General features: G+C 41.8%; 1 protein-coding gene across 1 annotated transcript in view; it reads left to right on the top strand.

The window, feature by feature from the left end:
- Window positions 1–17152, top strand: part of LOC129695359 (SH2 domain-containing adapter protein B-like) — an 85182-nt gene that overhangs the window by 13355 nt on the left and 54675 nt on the right. Inside the window, exon 2 of the mRNA XM_055632242.1 lies at window positions 1912–2038. Within this exon, the coding sequence (XP_055488217.1) occupies window positions 1912–2038 (127 nt within the window). The remainder of the gene's footprint in view (window positions 1–1911; window positions 2039–17152) is intronic.

The following is a 17152-nucleotide window of genomic DNA, read 5'->3' on the forward strand; positions in this document are numbered from 1 at the left end:
GAACACGTACACCAGGCTGTTTGTTCATAGACTGCAACTTGGCATTTAAAAAGCATCATCCATTCCAAACTCATTATAAACACAGGGAACGGTGTCTCTGTCCATTTGCAATTGGATCCTTGACTTCCTTACTGGCATATCTCAAGCAGTACGGATTCGCAATGACACCACCTTCTCGCTAACCATCAGCACATGCACCTCAAAGACGCATGCTCATTCCTTTACTCAAAACCCATGATTAAATAACCGGATACCGTTCTAACGGCACCTTTAAATTTGCTGTCAATACCTCCATCTTTAGAGGCAAATGTAGTACCAAGGAGCTGATTGTTGACCAGTAAGGTAAAGCTGAGGGACCATTCATCTGTCTTTGTCAGCAGTGGAGAGAATCAGCAGTTTTGAGTTCCTTAGCATGCACATCTTTGATCTGTCCAGGTCCCAGCACATTGATGCAATTGCTCATCAATGCTTCTATTTTCTTAGAAGTTTGGAAGATTCCACATGTCTTGGTTTAGTTTAGAGATCCAGCGTGGAAACGGGTCCTTTGGCTGACTGAGTCCACAATGGCAGCAATCGCCCATACACTAGTTCTATCCTACCCACCAGAGACTTTACTGAAGCCAATTAACCTACAAACCTGCACGTCTTCGGAATGTGGGAGTAAACTGGAGCGCCTGGAGAAAACACATGCGGTCATCGGGCGAACATGTCTGAGGAAGGGTCTCGACCCAAAACGTCACCCATCGCAAGTTCTTTCATGGCTTGGGCTTTTGTTATTTTAAGAATCTTTTGTTCCAGAAAGCACTCACCAATGCATTGATGACATTTGTGAACATTGACAGCTACTCTGCTTCTAAGAACATCAATGGATGAATTGGACAAACATTTATGTTCCACAATTTAACATGATTTAAATGATAAGGCATTTACTTTGGGCCCCTTATCCCTAATAACTATGTCTGAGGAAGGGTCTCGACCAAAAACGTCACCCATTCCTTCTCTTTAGAGATGCTGCCTGTCCCACTGAGTTACCCCAGCATTGTGTCTATATTTGGTGTAAACCAGCATCTGCAGTTCCTACCTACTCAACTGTTTGTATGTATTTTTTTTTGCCTACAAATGAATAATTTGCGAATAAATAACTAACTGGAATGGTTAAATGGCAGAGTTTATTTCATCTGCATTTCTTGGCCAGCAAATTGTTTTGGTACATTTTGCATAATAAGTATATATCATTTGTATCAATTAATATGCATTTAATTTATTACGATGCTAGCAAAGATTCCAGTGGGACGGCACCAGTCTACCTTCTAATTGATGTATTCACATGTTGGAAAGTCGAAAGCTAATATTTTGCATAGCCAGTCTCCAAAAGATCAATGCCTTGCTTTCTGTTGCATAAGCTAATGGTCTTTTGTGTGGAATCTTAGTGAATAGCTTCTGCCATATCACAAAAACTATTTTCTTATCTGTTATTGGTTTTACCCTCTCAAATGTGTTTATTTTTAATTGGACATGATTGACCTATTACAAATTCTTGTTGGTTCTCTAACGTCAAAATTTTGAAGTAACTATGTCACCGTTCATATATTTTATTAACTTTCACATAACATGTTAGATGTACAGGTCTATAATTTCCTGTTTTACCTTCATCTTCGTAAAGAACAAAGTAATTTTGTAATTTTTCAATTTAAATTATTGTGTTGTGGGACCTTCCGAAAATTTATGGCCAAAGCCTTTGTTATTCCCTTGTCAGTTTCCTATATTATTGTTAGATTTCTCCATCGTCAATGGCCTTTTTCTTAGTTCTCTCTGTGGTCATAGGAGTTTTAAGTATGTTGGTATCTGCTGTACTATATCAGCAATCAAATTGTTGCTGTTGCTAATCAAATTGGTTTTTGACGGTTTCAGGTTGCTATTCAGGATGACTACTCTGATCCATTTGATGCCAAAAACGAATTGAAGAATAAAGTTTTCAAAAAGCAGGAAATGGAAAATGGATACATGGAACCTTATGAGGCACAAAAGATGATGGCGGGTAAGATTAGATAAAGGCGGGTAAGATAAGTATTGGATAAATGACTTCAATTAAACTACTTGATCTATATGAATTCTCTTGAATCGTATTACAGATCACTTGAGCCATGGTACAATTTTTCTGCTAATAAACGTACTCACAATTTTGCTCCAAACCCCCTTGCAAGTAGTTATCCAGCAATTTTTTCATCTTTACTGAATCAGTACCTTCCAGATCACAATAAGTTTGAGTATATTTTTCAGGAAGAGTTTTGCTCTGTTTTGTTTTAACAGCTAGTTATATTATTTTCTGCTTATTTACTCTTCTGGAAATTAGTTCATGTTTGCAAACATCCATTAATTTAAATAGCTAGAATCTCCCCATAACACTCTGCTGTAAGGAGAGCAGACACAGCTTTTTTGCACCACGTATCATGATAACATTCCAATACATTTCTTCTGCCGAGATCATGACTGCCTTTCTGAACATTTTCTTGAATTCAACACATTGCTCCATCTGGAACCAGACTTTTTTTTTTTAAGTTTAGGTTGGAGATACAGCATGGAAATGGGCCCTCCGTCATGTTGCCCATTAATCACCCATTAGTTCTATGCTATCCCACTTTCTCATCGACTCCCTGCACACGAGAGACAATTTGCGGAGGCCAATTAACTCACAAAACCCACACATAATTGAGGGATGTAATGCTGAGGATCTATAGCGTGTTGGTCAGGCAGCATTTGGAGTATTGTGGACACCATATTTGAGGAAGGATGTGCTGGCCCTGGAGAGGATCCAAAGGAGGTTTACAAGAATGATCCCAGGAATGAGTGGGTTAACATATGATGAGCATTTGACAGCACTGGGCCTGTACACGCTGTAGTTTAGAAGGATGAGGGTGGACCTCATTGAAACTTACCGACTAGTGAAAGGCTAGATAGAGTGGATGTGGAGAGGATGTTTCCACTAGCGGGAGAGTCTAGGACTAGAGGCCATGGCCTCAAAATTATAGGACATTCCTTTAGGAAAGAGATGAGAAGGAATTTCTTTAGTCAGAGGGTGGTGAATCTGTGGAATTCTTTGTTGCTTTGTGGAGGCTGTCAATGGATATTTTAAAGCAGAGATGGATACATTATTGATTGGTGCGGGTGTCAGCGGTAATGGGGAGAAGGCAGGAGAATGGGGTTAGGAGAGAGAGAGATAGATCAGGCATGATGGATTGTCAGGGTAGACTTGATGGGCCAAATGGCCTAATTCTGCTCTTATCACGTGGAATTTGAGCACCCTGAAGTAACTCATATGGACACAGGGAGAAGGTGCAAACTCCACGTAGACAGCACCCAAGGCCAGGATCAAAGTCTCTCAATGGGAGGCAGCAGCTCTACCAGCTATGTCATGATACGATACGACAGAACTTTATTTATCCCAGGAGGGAAATTGATCTGCCAACAGTCATCGAAATACGAAATACATGAAACATGAAATTAAAGCGATGAGTGGAAAGTATTGGGGATGTGCAAAGATTTTGGGGGGGGGGGGGGGGGGGGGGGGGGGGCGGTGGAGGGGAGGTCTTGGTCTACCCCACGACAGAAGGGGGAAGAGTTGAACAGTTTAGCCACAGGGAAAAGGATCTCCTGTGGCATTCTGTGCTGCATCTTGATGGAACCGCAGTTTGAGGACCACCTCCCATTAATCCAACTCCGCCCCCAGGACACAGCCAGCCCTCCTGACCTGTCACACTCATAACGTTGTGTATGGACTCTCTGGTTTTATACTGTTTCAGAAATCCCAAGGATTTATTTACTATTGCTATCTCAATGCCACTACCTTGAACTTCCAAGTTTACTTGTTCCTCTACCCTCCTTGCAAATATATAATAAACTATAGGTTGAATTTCTTGAAACCCAATCCATATGTGTATGCATTGATGTGTTTTATGTTATGAACCATTTACCTTTGCACCAGTCGAACTAGAGGTTTTTTTCAATAAATCATTACTATTTTTTTTAATTTCTCGAAGTTTATATTTGCAGATAACTAAAACCATGTTACATCTTTTTGGCAATTGGCAGTAAAGAACGTGAAAGCTGGTTCTGCAGATATTCACATAAACAAATAAAAATGTTATGCTAGTTGTGTATTGAGAAACTACAGCAAATAACATGGTTGCTGCAGACCTGGTTAGGTGGGTGAAGCTCTGGGATGTTTCCATCTGTGGATTTTAATTTGGAGTACATAACTGATTAAAGGTAGTCATGATTGGTATCATTATTCACAGTCTAATATAATTTTCCTCCTGTGTGTTTGGGATATTTCTGTTACTGGGAAGGCCAGTATTTATTGCCTTTGCCGAGGTGGACATGAACAATGACCTTGAACTACTGCATTTGTTCTGGTGCAGTTGATTAAAGAGTTTAGGGTTTTAGACAGATGATATATTTCCAAATTGGGGGTGATTTGAAAGGGAAGCTACAATTAGGATGGTCTTCCCATTTGTTTGAAGCCTTTGTCATTCATGGTGGCAGGGATGGTGGTATTGAGTGGTGCTGTGGAATACTCAATTGCAGCTTGGGCACTTTCTAGATGGTGCGCACGACAGTCAAGGCAGACGGGTTCAATATTTAGGCTTGTATAAACATGGAGGCAATGCAGTCACTGTGTGTGGATACAGGGAAATTTAGCTTGCAAGGCTGCCTGCACAATGGTCATAGCACAATCCAGCTGACTCTTCGAGGGGAAAAAAAAGAGTTGAGTTCAAGAATATAAATGAATCTCTGTGAATCAATTATTTGCTATCGTGTCAGTGGTTACATCAAATGGTGATTTAAAGAAATGGTGAAACATGGACAAATTCTTGGAATATATATTTTAACAAGTTTTGTATTTTTTAGTGCTACGAAATGTTTCCTTGTTCGATTCGTATTAAATATGTGGAACAGAATAATCTTTAATATTCAATTGCAATAATCTTCCTTGATTCCAGTTACTTGAAGGCAAATAAACCCCTCTTATCACAATACAATTCCCATATCCACTAGGATTATAATTCAGTGCCAGATTATCTGCTTGGACCAGTCTGAAATTGTGTTCTGTAATTTGTTGTGACATGGCCTCGAAAATCAATGTCTATGATGTCAATAGTTTTGACGAAGGCTTCCACGTGAACAACCTGTCTATCCTTTCAGCTGTAAAACATTGTTTTTATTGAACTGCACATCTCTTTTTATCAACCGATGGATTAAAAACCGATGGATTTTTCCAGTAAAATGTCATATTTTAATAAAAAAAGGGTTTATGCTGCACTTGTCATTTTGCGTTGTTTTAGTTGGAGCATAACAAGTGGGGAGATTGTTTAGATAAAGATTGTTTTGATGTCACATTTGATTAAGTCATTGTGATGAAGGTACAAGACCAGATTTACAAGTGGGCATGGTTCATTTACAATGTGATTTTCATGTAATTAGTTTGACTTACTTCAGAGAAAGTTTTGGTTGGGCTTAGGTGGGGTGGTGCAGGGATAAAGATTGGATTGGGGTTAGGTTGGTGTTGAGAGGGAAAAGGCAAGATTGGAAACTGGTGATTGCAGGGAAAAAACCCACAATTATATTTGGGAAGACTCAATGGATTTGGGTTGGAGAATAAATAGGAAAGGGGAGAATGAGATTGGAGATACTGGGCAAAGGGAGGGACTGAAGAGACAGAGGCTAAGAGCTGGCCTGATCAAAACAAAAGATGAGAGGCGTAGATAGTAAGAGATTTTCCTCATGATGGAGGTGCCTTAAGAACAGATATCACGTTTAAGGTGAAAAGCAAAAGGATGAGAGGGGATCTGAGGCATTGTGACGAATGAGGTTAAAAGCATAGATTTAGAAATCAGAATTTAGAAAAAGTAAGACTGTTGATTTTTGACAATCGATGGTTCTATATGTTCCTCAACTGTGGCCTAGGAAGGTTAGGCTTATTGAAAGAAGAGGGGCAGGACTAACACCTCTGATTAAGGTCCATGTCGTTGTTGAGGTATATGTCATTGGCCCGAGTGAGACCACACCTGGAGTATTGTGTGCAGTTTTGGTCTTCAATTCTTGCTATTGAGTGAGTGCAGCGTAGGTTCACAAGGTTAATTCCTGGGATGGCGGGACTGTCAAATATTGATAGATTGGAGCGGCTGGGCTTGTATACGCTGGAATTTAGAAGGATGAGGGGGATCTTATTGAAACATATAAGATTATTAAGGGTTTGGACAAGCTAGAGGCAGGAAACATGTTCCCGATGTCGGGGGAGTCCAGAGCCAGGTGCTACAGTTTAAGAATAAGGGGGAAGCCATCTAGAATGGAGAAATGGAAATATTTTTTCACAGTTGTGAGTCTGAGAAATTCTCTGCCTCGGAGGGCGGTGGAGGCTGGTTCTCTGGATAATTTCAAGAGAGAGCTAGATGGGGCTCTTAAAGATAGCGGAGTCAGGAGATATGGGGAGAAGGCAGGAACGGGGTACTGATTGTGGATGATCAGTGATGATCATATTGAATGGCGGTGCTGGCTCGAAGGACCAAATGGCCTTCTCCTGCAGCTATTGTCCATAGCAAAGGGACTTTTGATTCTTTCTTGTAGACATTGACAGTACAGAGGAAGGGGAAATGAACTCCATGTTACTTTGTATTCATTATTTGTGTTTACAAGGATTGATTTTCGAGTGGCCTTTGTAAATGCTGATTTCACTGCTTAGGGGTTAATTCTGTGTTCAATTATTCATCGTAAGAATGACATTTCATGCAACAAGGACATTTAAACAAAACTTTTACTGGACTGCACCTTGGCAAAGGATAGGTTATTACTTTGTGAAATCAATGTGCATTGAAAACATATGTTGGTGAAGATAACAAGAAAGGAGAAGCTGATTAAATGCAATAATAAGATAATAAATCAAAATTATATTTTATAGTTTCATAGGCAGACAAAAATGCTGGAGAAACTCAGCGGGTGAGGCAGCATCTATGGAGCGAAGGAAATAGGCAATGTTTCAGCATTTTTGTCGACCTTCGATTTTCCAACATCTGCAGTTCCCTCTTAAACATTTTATACTTTCATGGTAGTTTTCATTACAGTTCAGTTTGAGTGCAAGGATGATTGGAACTATAATGGCTGTGACAGTTTTCCTATCCAAAAATGCAGGTTTGATGTCAACATACAGTTTTACCTTGCTTTATCCCCTCCTTTTTTTTTTTACCATTTTGCTTTGTCGCCTCCCCTATGCTGAGATTTTCAGCACACTACCCTGGATGAGGAGGTGCTTACTTGAAGCTGGTCATCAATTTTAATGTCCGGCACCCAACTTCATCCTCCCACAAATGATTATGTCCATTTGTCCAAGCCATTGTTCTAAAATTAAATTTGATGCTTGCAATCTTGGTATCATATCTGTTCATAGCGAGAAGATTAGAGTATAGGAGCAAGGAGGTCCTATTGCAGTTGTACAGGGCCCTGGTGAGACGGCACATGGAATATTATGTTCAGTTTTGGTCTCCTAATTTGTGGAAGGAAGGACATTCTTGCTATTGAGGAATGCAGCATAGGTTCACTAGGTTAATTCCCAGGACGGCAGGACTGACATATGATGAAAGAATAGATCGACTGGGCTTGTATTCACTGGAATTTAGAAGGATGAGAGGGTTCTTATATAAACATATAACATTATTGAGGGATTGGACAGATTAGATGCAGGAAAAATGTTCCTGATGTTGGGGGCGTCCAGAATCAGGGGTCACAGTGTAAGAATAAGGGGTAGGCCATTTAGGACTGAGGTGAGGAAAAACCTTTTCACCCAGAGAGGTGTGAATCTGTGGAATTTTCTGCCACAGAAGGCAGTGGAGGCCAATTCACATGGATGTATTCAAGAGAGAGTTAGATATGGCTCTTGGGACTAACCAAATCAAGGGATATGGGGGGGAGCAGGAACAGGGTACTGATTGTGGATGATCAGCCATGATCATATTGAATGGTGATGCTGGCTCAAAGGGTCGAATGGCCCACTCCTGCACCTGCTTTCTGTTTTTTCAGATCTCGCCTGTATTTCCATCCGCAATACACGTCTAACTACATCTTGGCTTATCAGCTGCCAAAGTCCTCATTAACACATTTTGCATTCCTAACTGACTTTCTTCAACTCTCCGCAATCCTTAAATTCTGCAGCTCCTGTTTTAACCATGAGCTGCAGGCCATGGTTGGCCATCACCCTATTTGCTGTCAGATGACAGCTCTAATTTAAAATTCTCATTCTAATTTTAAGCCCTCCATGCCCTTGCCAATCTGCTTCCCATTATCCTCCACCTTCTCTACTATTTACCCTACTATATACAATTTGAATCTCTGAAACGCGTTATAAACATTTTTTTTTTAACTTTAGCTCACCCAATAGAATTTGAGGTGAGAGAAGAAGTATTTCTGACATGATTGGAGAACAGCCCATAAAATGGTTTGCTTCTACCTGTTTTTATTATAAAATAACTGAATTATTCAAATATCATTCCTTATTTGCCTACACTGAAGTGAATGCGTTCATTGTTTAGGGAACTTTGTAGCCCCTGAGTTCTGATAAATGCATGATGCAATCCCTCCTGGACTATACGATCTTTCGGAATGATAAATGGATGATATGCAAAATACATCGCTGAAAGCAGCACTTTGGATGCAGTATGACCAGAAATTTGTTTAACTCTTTTAACTTCCAATAAAAAATAATAATCTATAATTGTGAAATGTTGTACCTGTCTGCTGGCTTTTGTGGTGTTTGTACATGAGGCCCTTAATCTCCCCATTCCACTGTAGCTCCTTGCTTCTCAATTATATTCAATTTGCCAAATGTACTCAGGAAAGTTTCCTCTGGCAATATGTTGAGGGTCTGACATGGGAGAAGGCAATGTTTGGTCTAGTCTTCGGAAATTGGAAAAGGGCAAGTGGATGAAGTGTTCATGGATGAACCTTTTGGGACCAGCGACCACTTTTCTATTAGGTCTAAAATAATTATAAATGGGACAGTGGGCCTGCGAGTTAAAATGCTAAATTGGGGCAAGGCCAATTTTGAGGGTATGAGAGATGGACTCGCTCAAGTTGATTGCAGTTGGTTGCTTGATGGAAAGGGAACGTCAGGAAAGTGGGATGTTTTTAAATGTTTGTGGACAAGAGTTCAGGACATGCACATCCCTGTCAGAGTGAAGGGCAATGCAGGCAAACATGATGTAGCTTGGATGACGAGGGGAATTGTGGCTTTGGTCAAGAGTAAGAAGGAAGCATGGGACATGTATAGCCAGCAGGAATAAAATATATCCCATGACTAGTTTTGGGAACTAGGCAACAAGTTTAAAAAAAAAAAGGAAATCGGAAGGGCAAAAAGGGCATAGGAGATGGCTCGGGCTTAGCCTTAAGAATAATCACAAGAGATTTTATAAGCACCAAAAACAAAAAGGGTGACCAGAGAGAGGGTGGAACCTCGCAGGAATCCAAACGATCAACTCATTGTGGAGTCACAGGCGATGGGCAAGTTCGTCGATGAATATTTCTCCTGTTTTTACCAGGAAGACTACCAGATAAGAAGATAGACACATTTCACTTTTCACAAGTGCAAATTCATTTCACTTGCACTTTACGTGCAAGTGACGAATAAAATTGATTATACTGTATTGATTGTATTGTATTTCCCATAGATGTCTCTCCGTAGATGCTGCCTCACCCGCTGAGTTTCTCCAGCATTTTTGTCTACCTTTGATTTTACCTTTGATCAGCATCTGCAGTTCCTTCTTAAACACATTTCCCGGGCCTGATCTGATATATCCGAGGACATGTGGGAAGCTAGAGAGGAAATTACAGGAGCCCTCGTGGAGATTTATGATTCATCGTTAAATACAGATGAGGTGCTGGAAGACTGGAGGGAGGCAAATGTTGTGCTTCTATTCAAGAAGGGCTGCAGGAAAAAGGCTGGGTACCACAGGCCAGTAAGCTTAACATCTGTGGTTGGAGCGTTACTAAAGGGTATTCTGAGGGATGGGATGTACATATCATTAGATGGACAAGGGCTGATTAGGGATACTCAACATGGTTTTGTACATGGATTTTTTGAAGATGTGACTAAAAAGGCAGAGCTGTAGATGTTGTATGCATTGATTTTAGTAACACATTGGACAAGGTTCTGCATGGTAGGCTGTTCAAGAAGGCTAGATTCCTTTGGACTTAAGGAGTGATAGCTAATTGGGTAGAAAATTGGCTTCAAGGAAGGAAGCAGAGGGTGACGGTGGGAGTTTGTTTTTCGAAGGTTCACCAGACTGATTCCTGGGATGTCAGGACTGTCTTATGAAGAAAGACTGGATAGACTTGGTTTATACTCTCTAGAATTTAGGAGATTGAGAGGGGACCTTATAGAAACTTACAAAATTCTTAAGGGGTTGGACAGGCTAGATGCAGGAAGATTGTTCCCGATGTTGGGGAAGTCCAGGACAAGGGGTCACAGCTTAAGGATAAGGGGGAAATCCTTTAAAACCGAGATGAGGAGAACTTTTTTCACACAGAGGGTGGTGAATCTCTGGAACTCTCTGCCAAAATTGGCTTCAAGGAAGGAAGCAGAGGGTGACGGTGGGAGTTTGTTTTTCGAACTGGAGGCCAGTGATTTGTGGTTTTATCTCTGAGTTTGGTGCTGGGACCTTTGCTGTTTGTCATCTATATTAATCATTTAAATGAGAACATACATGGCACGGTTAGCAAGTTTGCAAATAACACAAAAGTGGGTGGTATTGTGGATAGTGAAGGTGAGTGTCAGAAATTGCAGGATCTTGCTTGGGTGGGCTGAGAAATGGTTGATGGAATTTAATACAGAGAAATGTAAGTTGCATTTTGGGAGCACGAACATGGGCAGAACCTACACAGTTAACAGTAGGACTCTGGGAGTGTTGTAGAGCAGAAGGATCTCGGAGTACAGCTACATAGTCCATTGAAAGTGGCATCACAGGTAGAAAGGGTAGTCAAAAAGGCTTTTCGCGCATTGGCCTTCATCAGTTCTAGAATAGAAATTGGGAGTTCACGTTGTGGTTGTATAAGACGTTTGTGGGGCCGCATTTAGAATATTGTGTTCAGTTTTGGGCACCATGTTATAGGAAAGATTTACGAGGATGTTGCCAGGACTCGAGCCTGAGCTATAGGGAGACGTTGTGCAGACCCGGACTCTATTCCTTGGCGCGCAGGAGGATGAGGGGTGATCTTAGAAGTGTATAAAATCATGAGAGGAATAGATTCGGAAGACACACAGTGTAGGGGAATCGAGAATCATAGGTTTAAGGTGAGCGGGGAAAGATTTAGTAGGAACCTGAGGGGTAACTTTTTCACGCGAAGGGTGGTGGATGTATGGAGCGAGCTGCAGAGGAGGTAGTTGATGCAGGGACTGTCGCAACGTTTAAGAAACATTTAGACATGTACATGTTTAGAGGGATATGGGCCAAATGCAGGCAGGTGGGAGCAGTGTAGCTGGGACATGTTGGCCAATGTGGGCAAGTTGTGCCGAAGGGCTTGTTTCCATGCAGTAAGACTTTATGATTCTTTTTTTAAATTCTGGTCCATTTTCCTTGGGATCAGAGTGGATAATTGTAGACCTCTTTATACTTAACACTATCTGTCACAATTTTGTTCACTCCATCTTTAATTATCCCTTTTGAACTTTACTCCCCATCTTCACTATCTGCAAAAGATTGACACAAAATGCTGGGGTAACTCAGCGGGACAGGCAGCATCTCTGGATAGAAGGAATGGGTGATGTTTCGGGTCGAGACTGAAGAAGGGACGCAACCCGAAATGTCGCCTATTCCTTCTCTCCAGAGATGCTGCCTCTCCTGCTGAGTTACTCCAGCATGTTGTGTCTATCTTCGATTTAAACCAGCACCTGTAGTTCCTTTCTTCACTGTATGCAATCTCATCAAACTTGGTGAATAAACAGACTTGAATATATAGCTCTTTATTCTTCCTTTGTTACAGCTCTTGCTTGGTTAAATTAACTGATATTGAAAGTGGGCTTCTTGACTGGCCTGTCACTAACAGGATTTTGATCAATGTGAACAGAACCATATCAGAACTGATGGATGTCACTAAATAGAAATGTCACAAATGCCATTGTATCTTGGATCTTACACTTGAAGAACCTAGGAGCCAACGGCCATTCATATTTTATTGCCAGAGACCTTGATATAAATGTTGTCACAACTCCTTAACTCTAAAAATCAACCAAAATATCATGACCTGTTGTTTAAAACGTGTTGTGCAAAAAACCAAATGGCAGAACATACTAAATAGTAATCTCTTTAAAACTAGTTGCTGTTATTGAGTTACACCACATCGAAATAGGTCTTTCAACCAAACTCATCTGTGCCAACCCAGATGTCTATCTGATCTAGTCCCATCTGCCTGCATTTGTCCCATATCCCTCAGTTTTTCTATCCATGCACTTATCAAAATATATTTTAAACATTGTAATAGTATCTGCCTGTGCAGCTCCGATATACCCACCAGCTTCTGTGTGAAAAATGTTGCTCCATATAACTCAGGCCCTCCAGTCCTGGTAACATCCATATGAATCTTTTGTACACTCTTTCTAACATAATGACAGCTTTCCTGCAGCAGGGTGACCAGATTTCCATGCAATTAAACCAATAGCAACATAGCATCCCAACTCCTGTACTCGTTACCGTAACCACCAAAGACAAGTTTTCAAACACTGCCTTCACCACCCTGTCTACCTATGTTGCCACTTTAAAGGGACTATGTACCTGCTATTAACGTTGTAAATCCTGGCCTGGTTAAATTTACTACAATGTAATACTTCACACTTGTCCAAGCTAAATTCCATCTACCACTTCTTGGCCCACTTTCCTAGTTCAAGATACCACTGTAATCTTGGATAAACACGGCATAAGGCATTTTGTATAATCTGCAAACTTACTAATGACGTTCACAACATCATCCAGATTGATATAGTGGTGGCCAGAGGATCTGGGGTGACGGAGGAACTGAAGGAAATCCACATTAGGCAGGAAATGGTGTTGGATAGACTGATGGGACGGAAGGTTGATAAATCCCCAGGGCCCGGTGGTCTGCATCCCAGAGTACTTAAGGATGTGGCTCTAGAAATAGTGGATGCATTGGTGATCATTTTCCAATGTTCAGTAGATTCAGGATCAGTTCCTGTGGATTGGTGGGTAGCTAATGTTATCCCACTTTTTAAGAAAGGCGGGAGAGAAAACAGGGAATTATACACCAGTTAGCCTGAAATTGGTAGGGGAGAAGATGCTGGAGTCAGTTATAAAAAATGAGATTGCCGAACATTTGGATAGCAGTAACAGGATTGGTCCGAGTCAACATGGAATTACGAAGGGGAAATCATGCTTGACTAATCTGGAATTTTTTGATGATGTAACTAGGAAAATGGACAAGGGAGAGCCAGTGGATGTAGTGTACCTGGACTTTCAGAAAGGCAAACCAGGGTTTGTCCAGTAAATCGGAGGGATCTGGGGATAGTTGTAGAATAGAGAAACCCAAGGGTGCAGATACTCCAATGGGCAAGGTGGTGGAGATGATGTTTGACATGCTTGCCTTCATCGGCCGGGGTTTGAGTGTTGGAGGGTAATATCATGCTGGACACAAGTCATTGGTAAGGTCGCATTTGGAGTACTGTGTACAGTTCTGGTCGCTGAGCTATAGGATGGATGTCATTAAACTGGAAAGGATGCAAAGATTATTTGTGGGGATAAAACCAAATCTGTGGTTTGAGTTCTAAGGACAGGCTTGGTCTTTTTGTCCTGAGTGTAGGAAGCTGAGAAAGAACCTTATAAAGGCTTATACAATTATTAAGATCATAGCTAAGGTGAAGATCCACAGTATTTTCCTCAGAGTTGGCAGCATAGGTTTAATGTGCAAAGGATTTTTTTTTTCAAAGGGACTTGAGGCAACTTTTTGATTCTGAGATTGGTGCTCATATGAAATAAGATGAGAGAGGAAATGGTGGAGTGGATACAATTATGACATTTAAAAGGCAAACTTGGACAGGTAGATGGATAGAAAAGGTTTTGGAGGAATATGGGCATGGCACAGGCAAGTGGAATTAGCTCAAGTTGGCAACTTGGCCTGAGTGGTTTACTTGGGCCTAAAGGTCTGCTTCTGTGCTAGATAACTCTATGATCCTAAGATAAAACTTCAGAAATGTCAGATGTCATTACAGGTGGAGTAGTCTCTGTTGAAATTCTGTCTCATAATACATGTCAATGCAAATTACCTGATGCAGAATGCAGTCACAAAACATTATGATATTAGCTCACAGTCAACTTGCTTTGTTTACAGATCAGTAGTGAACCTGGAAGGGCTGCTCATTGATATTTTCCTTGAGCAAAGCATTTATTTTTCAGCAACAGTAAATCTATTACTGATATTGTTCTGATACTGAAAATTGAAACACGAGCTACAACCATTTTTTTAAATCACCTAAATCGTTTTTCTGTGACATTATTAATAATATTTTAGTGCAGGTTTGATAATGGGAGAATTTCATGGTGAAAGCTTATTGCCAGTTTTAATTTATTTCAAGTAGAGGAAAGTAATTTTTGTTTTTACCCATGATTGAGCTTTGCCTGAAGGCCACATTGTCCAGATTGATGTAATTGAAGCGTGTTATAGGATCAATGAAATTGCTGGACAAACAACTGCATGCTGTCAAGCGGACAATACAACGAGCCAGATGATTGCGTGGATAATGGCAGATGTCGAACTACAGATGATACAAAGGCAAAATATTTCGAATTGTGTACATTTTTGCGGCATAATCCTGGGAATGCTTGCCAGACCAAATACCATGTGTGGAGATTAAGCCAAAGTTACCATTTCAGTGCATTGACTTGCATTGGCACTAGAAAGGTTCGGGAGAGGGAGAGGTGGAGGGGGCGGGGGTGGGTGGGTTGGGGCGGGGGTGGGGGGTTGGGGCGGGGGCGGGGTGGGTTGGGGAATCAAGTTCCAAGATACATGATGAAGGGATAGATCTGAGAGATTGGAAATGAAGGAAAGGTCCAGAAAAATATAGATCTCATGCAAAACTAAACAAAAACGAATGATTCTACAAAGGGAAATGAAGGTCGCAACGGGGTTAATTTTAAAGACGAGCTTAAAATGGGTTTAGATCAGGTGTTTGAGGTAAAGCAGAACCTTTATCTGAAACAATAAACAATACTGCAGATGACAAAAGACATACTAAAAGAACGGGGATTTTTTTTTTCTCTGAAAGAGCAGGCTTTTAATTTTCGTAATGATTTTAGTATTGGTTTCTAGTTTTGGAGATACTGCGTGGAAACATGCCACTCGGCCCACCAAGTCCACACCAATCATCGATCACCCATACATTAGTTCTGTGGAACATTTGCTGGGGAACATTTGCAGAAGCCATTTAACCTATAAACCTGCACGTCTTTGAGATGTGGGAGGAACAAGGAGTCACAGGGAGAATGTGCAAATTCTGTACAGACAGCACCCGTAGTCAAGATCAAACCTGAGTCTCTGACGTTGTGACGTAGCTGTGCCAATGTGCCACCTGAGGCATTGACACAACCAATAAATCAGATTTAAGTACGGCTGTAGTGACACATTCAGCCATGAATAGTGATGGACAATTAATTGGGTAAAAGGAAATTCAGGCTTCAAGTACAGATTCCTTCTCTGATAGCAAAGCTAACATAAGAATGTAAGAGACAGGGCTGAAATGCATGCAATCATAGTCCACCCAAAATGGCAGGTGAATTACCTACGTTCCTAAGGACTCTCATTTTTGCAGAACTCAATCAATTGTAAATTCCTTATGCTGGATCATTACTGGAAAATGCCCTGAGAAACATTAATAACCAAAAATGTAACAGGACATCATCGAACATTGGAGGAAAAAACACTGTACATGCTAGAAATGTGATGCAAAAACAGAAAATGCTGGAAATATGCAGGAAGGAACTGCAAATACTGGTTTAAACTGAAGATACTGGAGTAACTCAGCGAGGCAGGCAGCATCTCTGGAGAGAAGGAGTGGGTGAAATTTTGTGTCGAGTCAGACCAGTCTGAAGAAGGGTCTCAACCCGAAGAATCACCCATTCCTTCTATCCAGAAATTCCTTCTCTCCAGAGATACTGCCTGAACTACTGAGTTACTCCATCATTTTGTGTCTAAATGCAGCGGACACCACACACCCCCCTGTTTTGAGAGGTGAGGGACGATCCCCTCCAATTTCTGTAAGCCGGACTTTAAAACTCGGTGAGAACTCCGCTTTCCGCGAGACAGCGGGGGTGGGACTGATGATCAAGGGCGCCGATTGGACGAGAGAGACATCGGTCAGCAGGCAATGGGGGGTGGACCCATGATGATTCAGCACAGTGATTGGAGGAGGGAGACGTCCGTGGAGCAAAGATCATAGAATTGCATGCTTGAATTGCGTGCCCAGGTCATAGGTCACAAGCGAAAAACACTCTCAGCAGCCCTGGACACATACCTGGATCGATCCCAGGTCTCTGGCGCTGCCTCTGGACCATCCCCGTCCCCACCCGAGTGCCCCCCCACCCCTGCCGGGGATGGCCAGAGGCGTCGGGAGTCAGATGGGAGAGATGCCCCCAGGCCCACAGCCAGCGCAGAGAAGCAGCGCTAAATCCAGCTCAACTCTGCCTGTCCCGCCAGGTTAACCTACAGCCCTGCCTGGACTTGCGGGAACGACGGCCCAGGCTTACGGCCAGCGCGGAGAAGCAGCGCTAAATCCAGCTCAACTCTGCCTGTTAACTCACCAGCCCTACCTGGACTTACGGGAACAATGGCCCAGGCTTACGACCAGCGCAGAGAAGCAGCGTTAAATCCAGCCTGGGGACACCGCTCCCGTCTGACGTTAGGATTATTTAAAACTCCAAACATTAAGAGAGACACAAAATGCTGCAGTAACTCAGATGGCCAGGCAGCTTCTCTGGAGTTAAAGTATGGGTGACGTTTCATGTCGGGACCCTTGTTCGCACGTGTGTGTGTGTACGCACGCGTGAGTGTGTGTGTGCAGGTGCGCGCGGCCGCCAAGAAATCGTGTCACCCCCCCCCATGTTTTGAT

This window comes from Leucoraja erinacea, chromosome 3, assembly GCF_028641065.1.
Source record: "Leucoraja erinacea ecotype New England chromosome 3, Leri_hhj_1, whole genome shotgun sequence".
NCBI classification, from domain to species: domain Eukaryota; kingdom Metazoa; phylum Chordata; class Chondrichthyes; order Rajiformes; family Rajidae; genus Leucoraja; species Leucoraja erinaceus.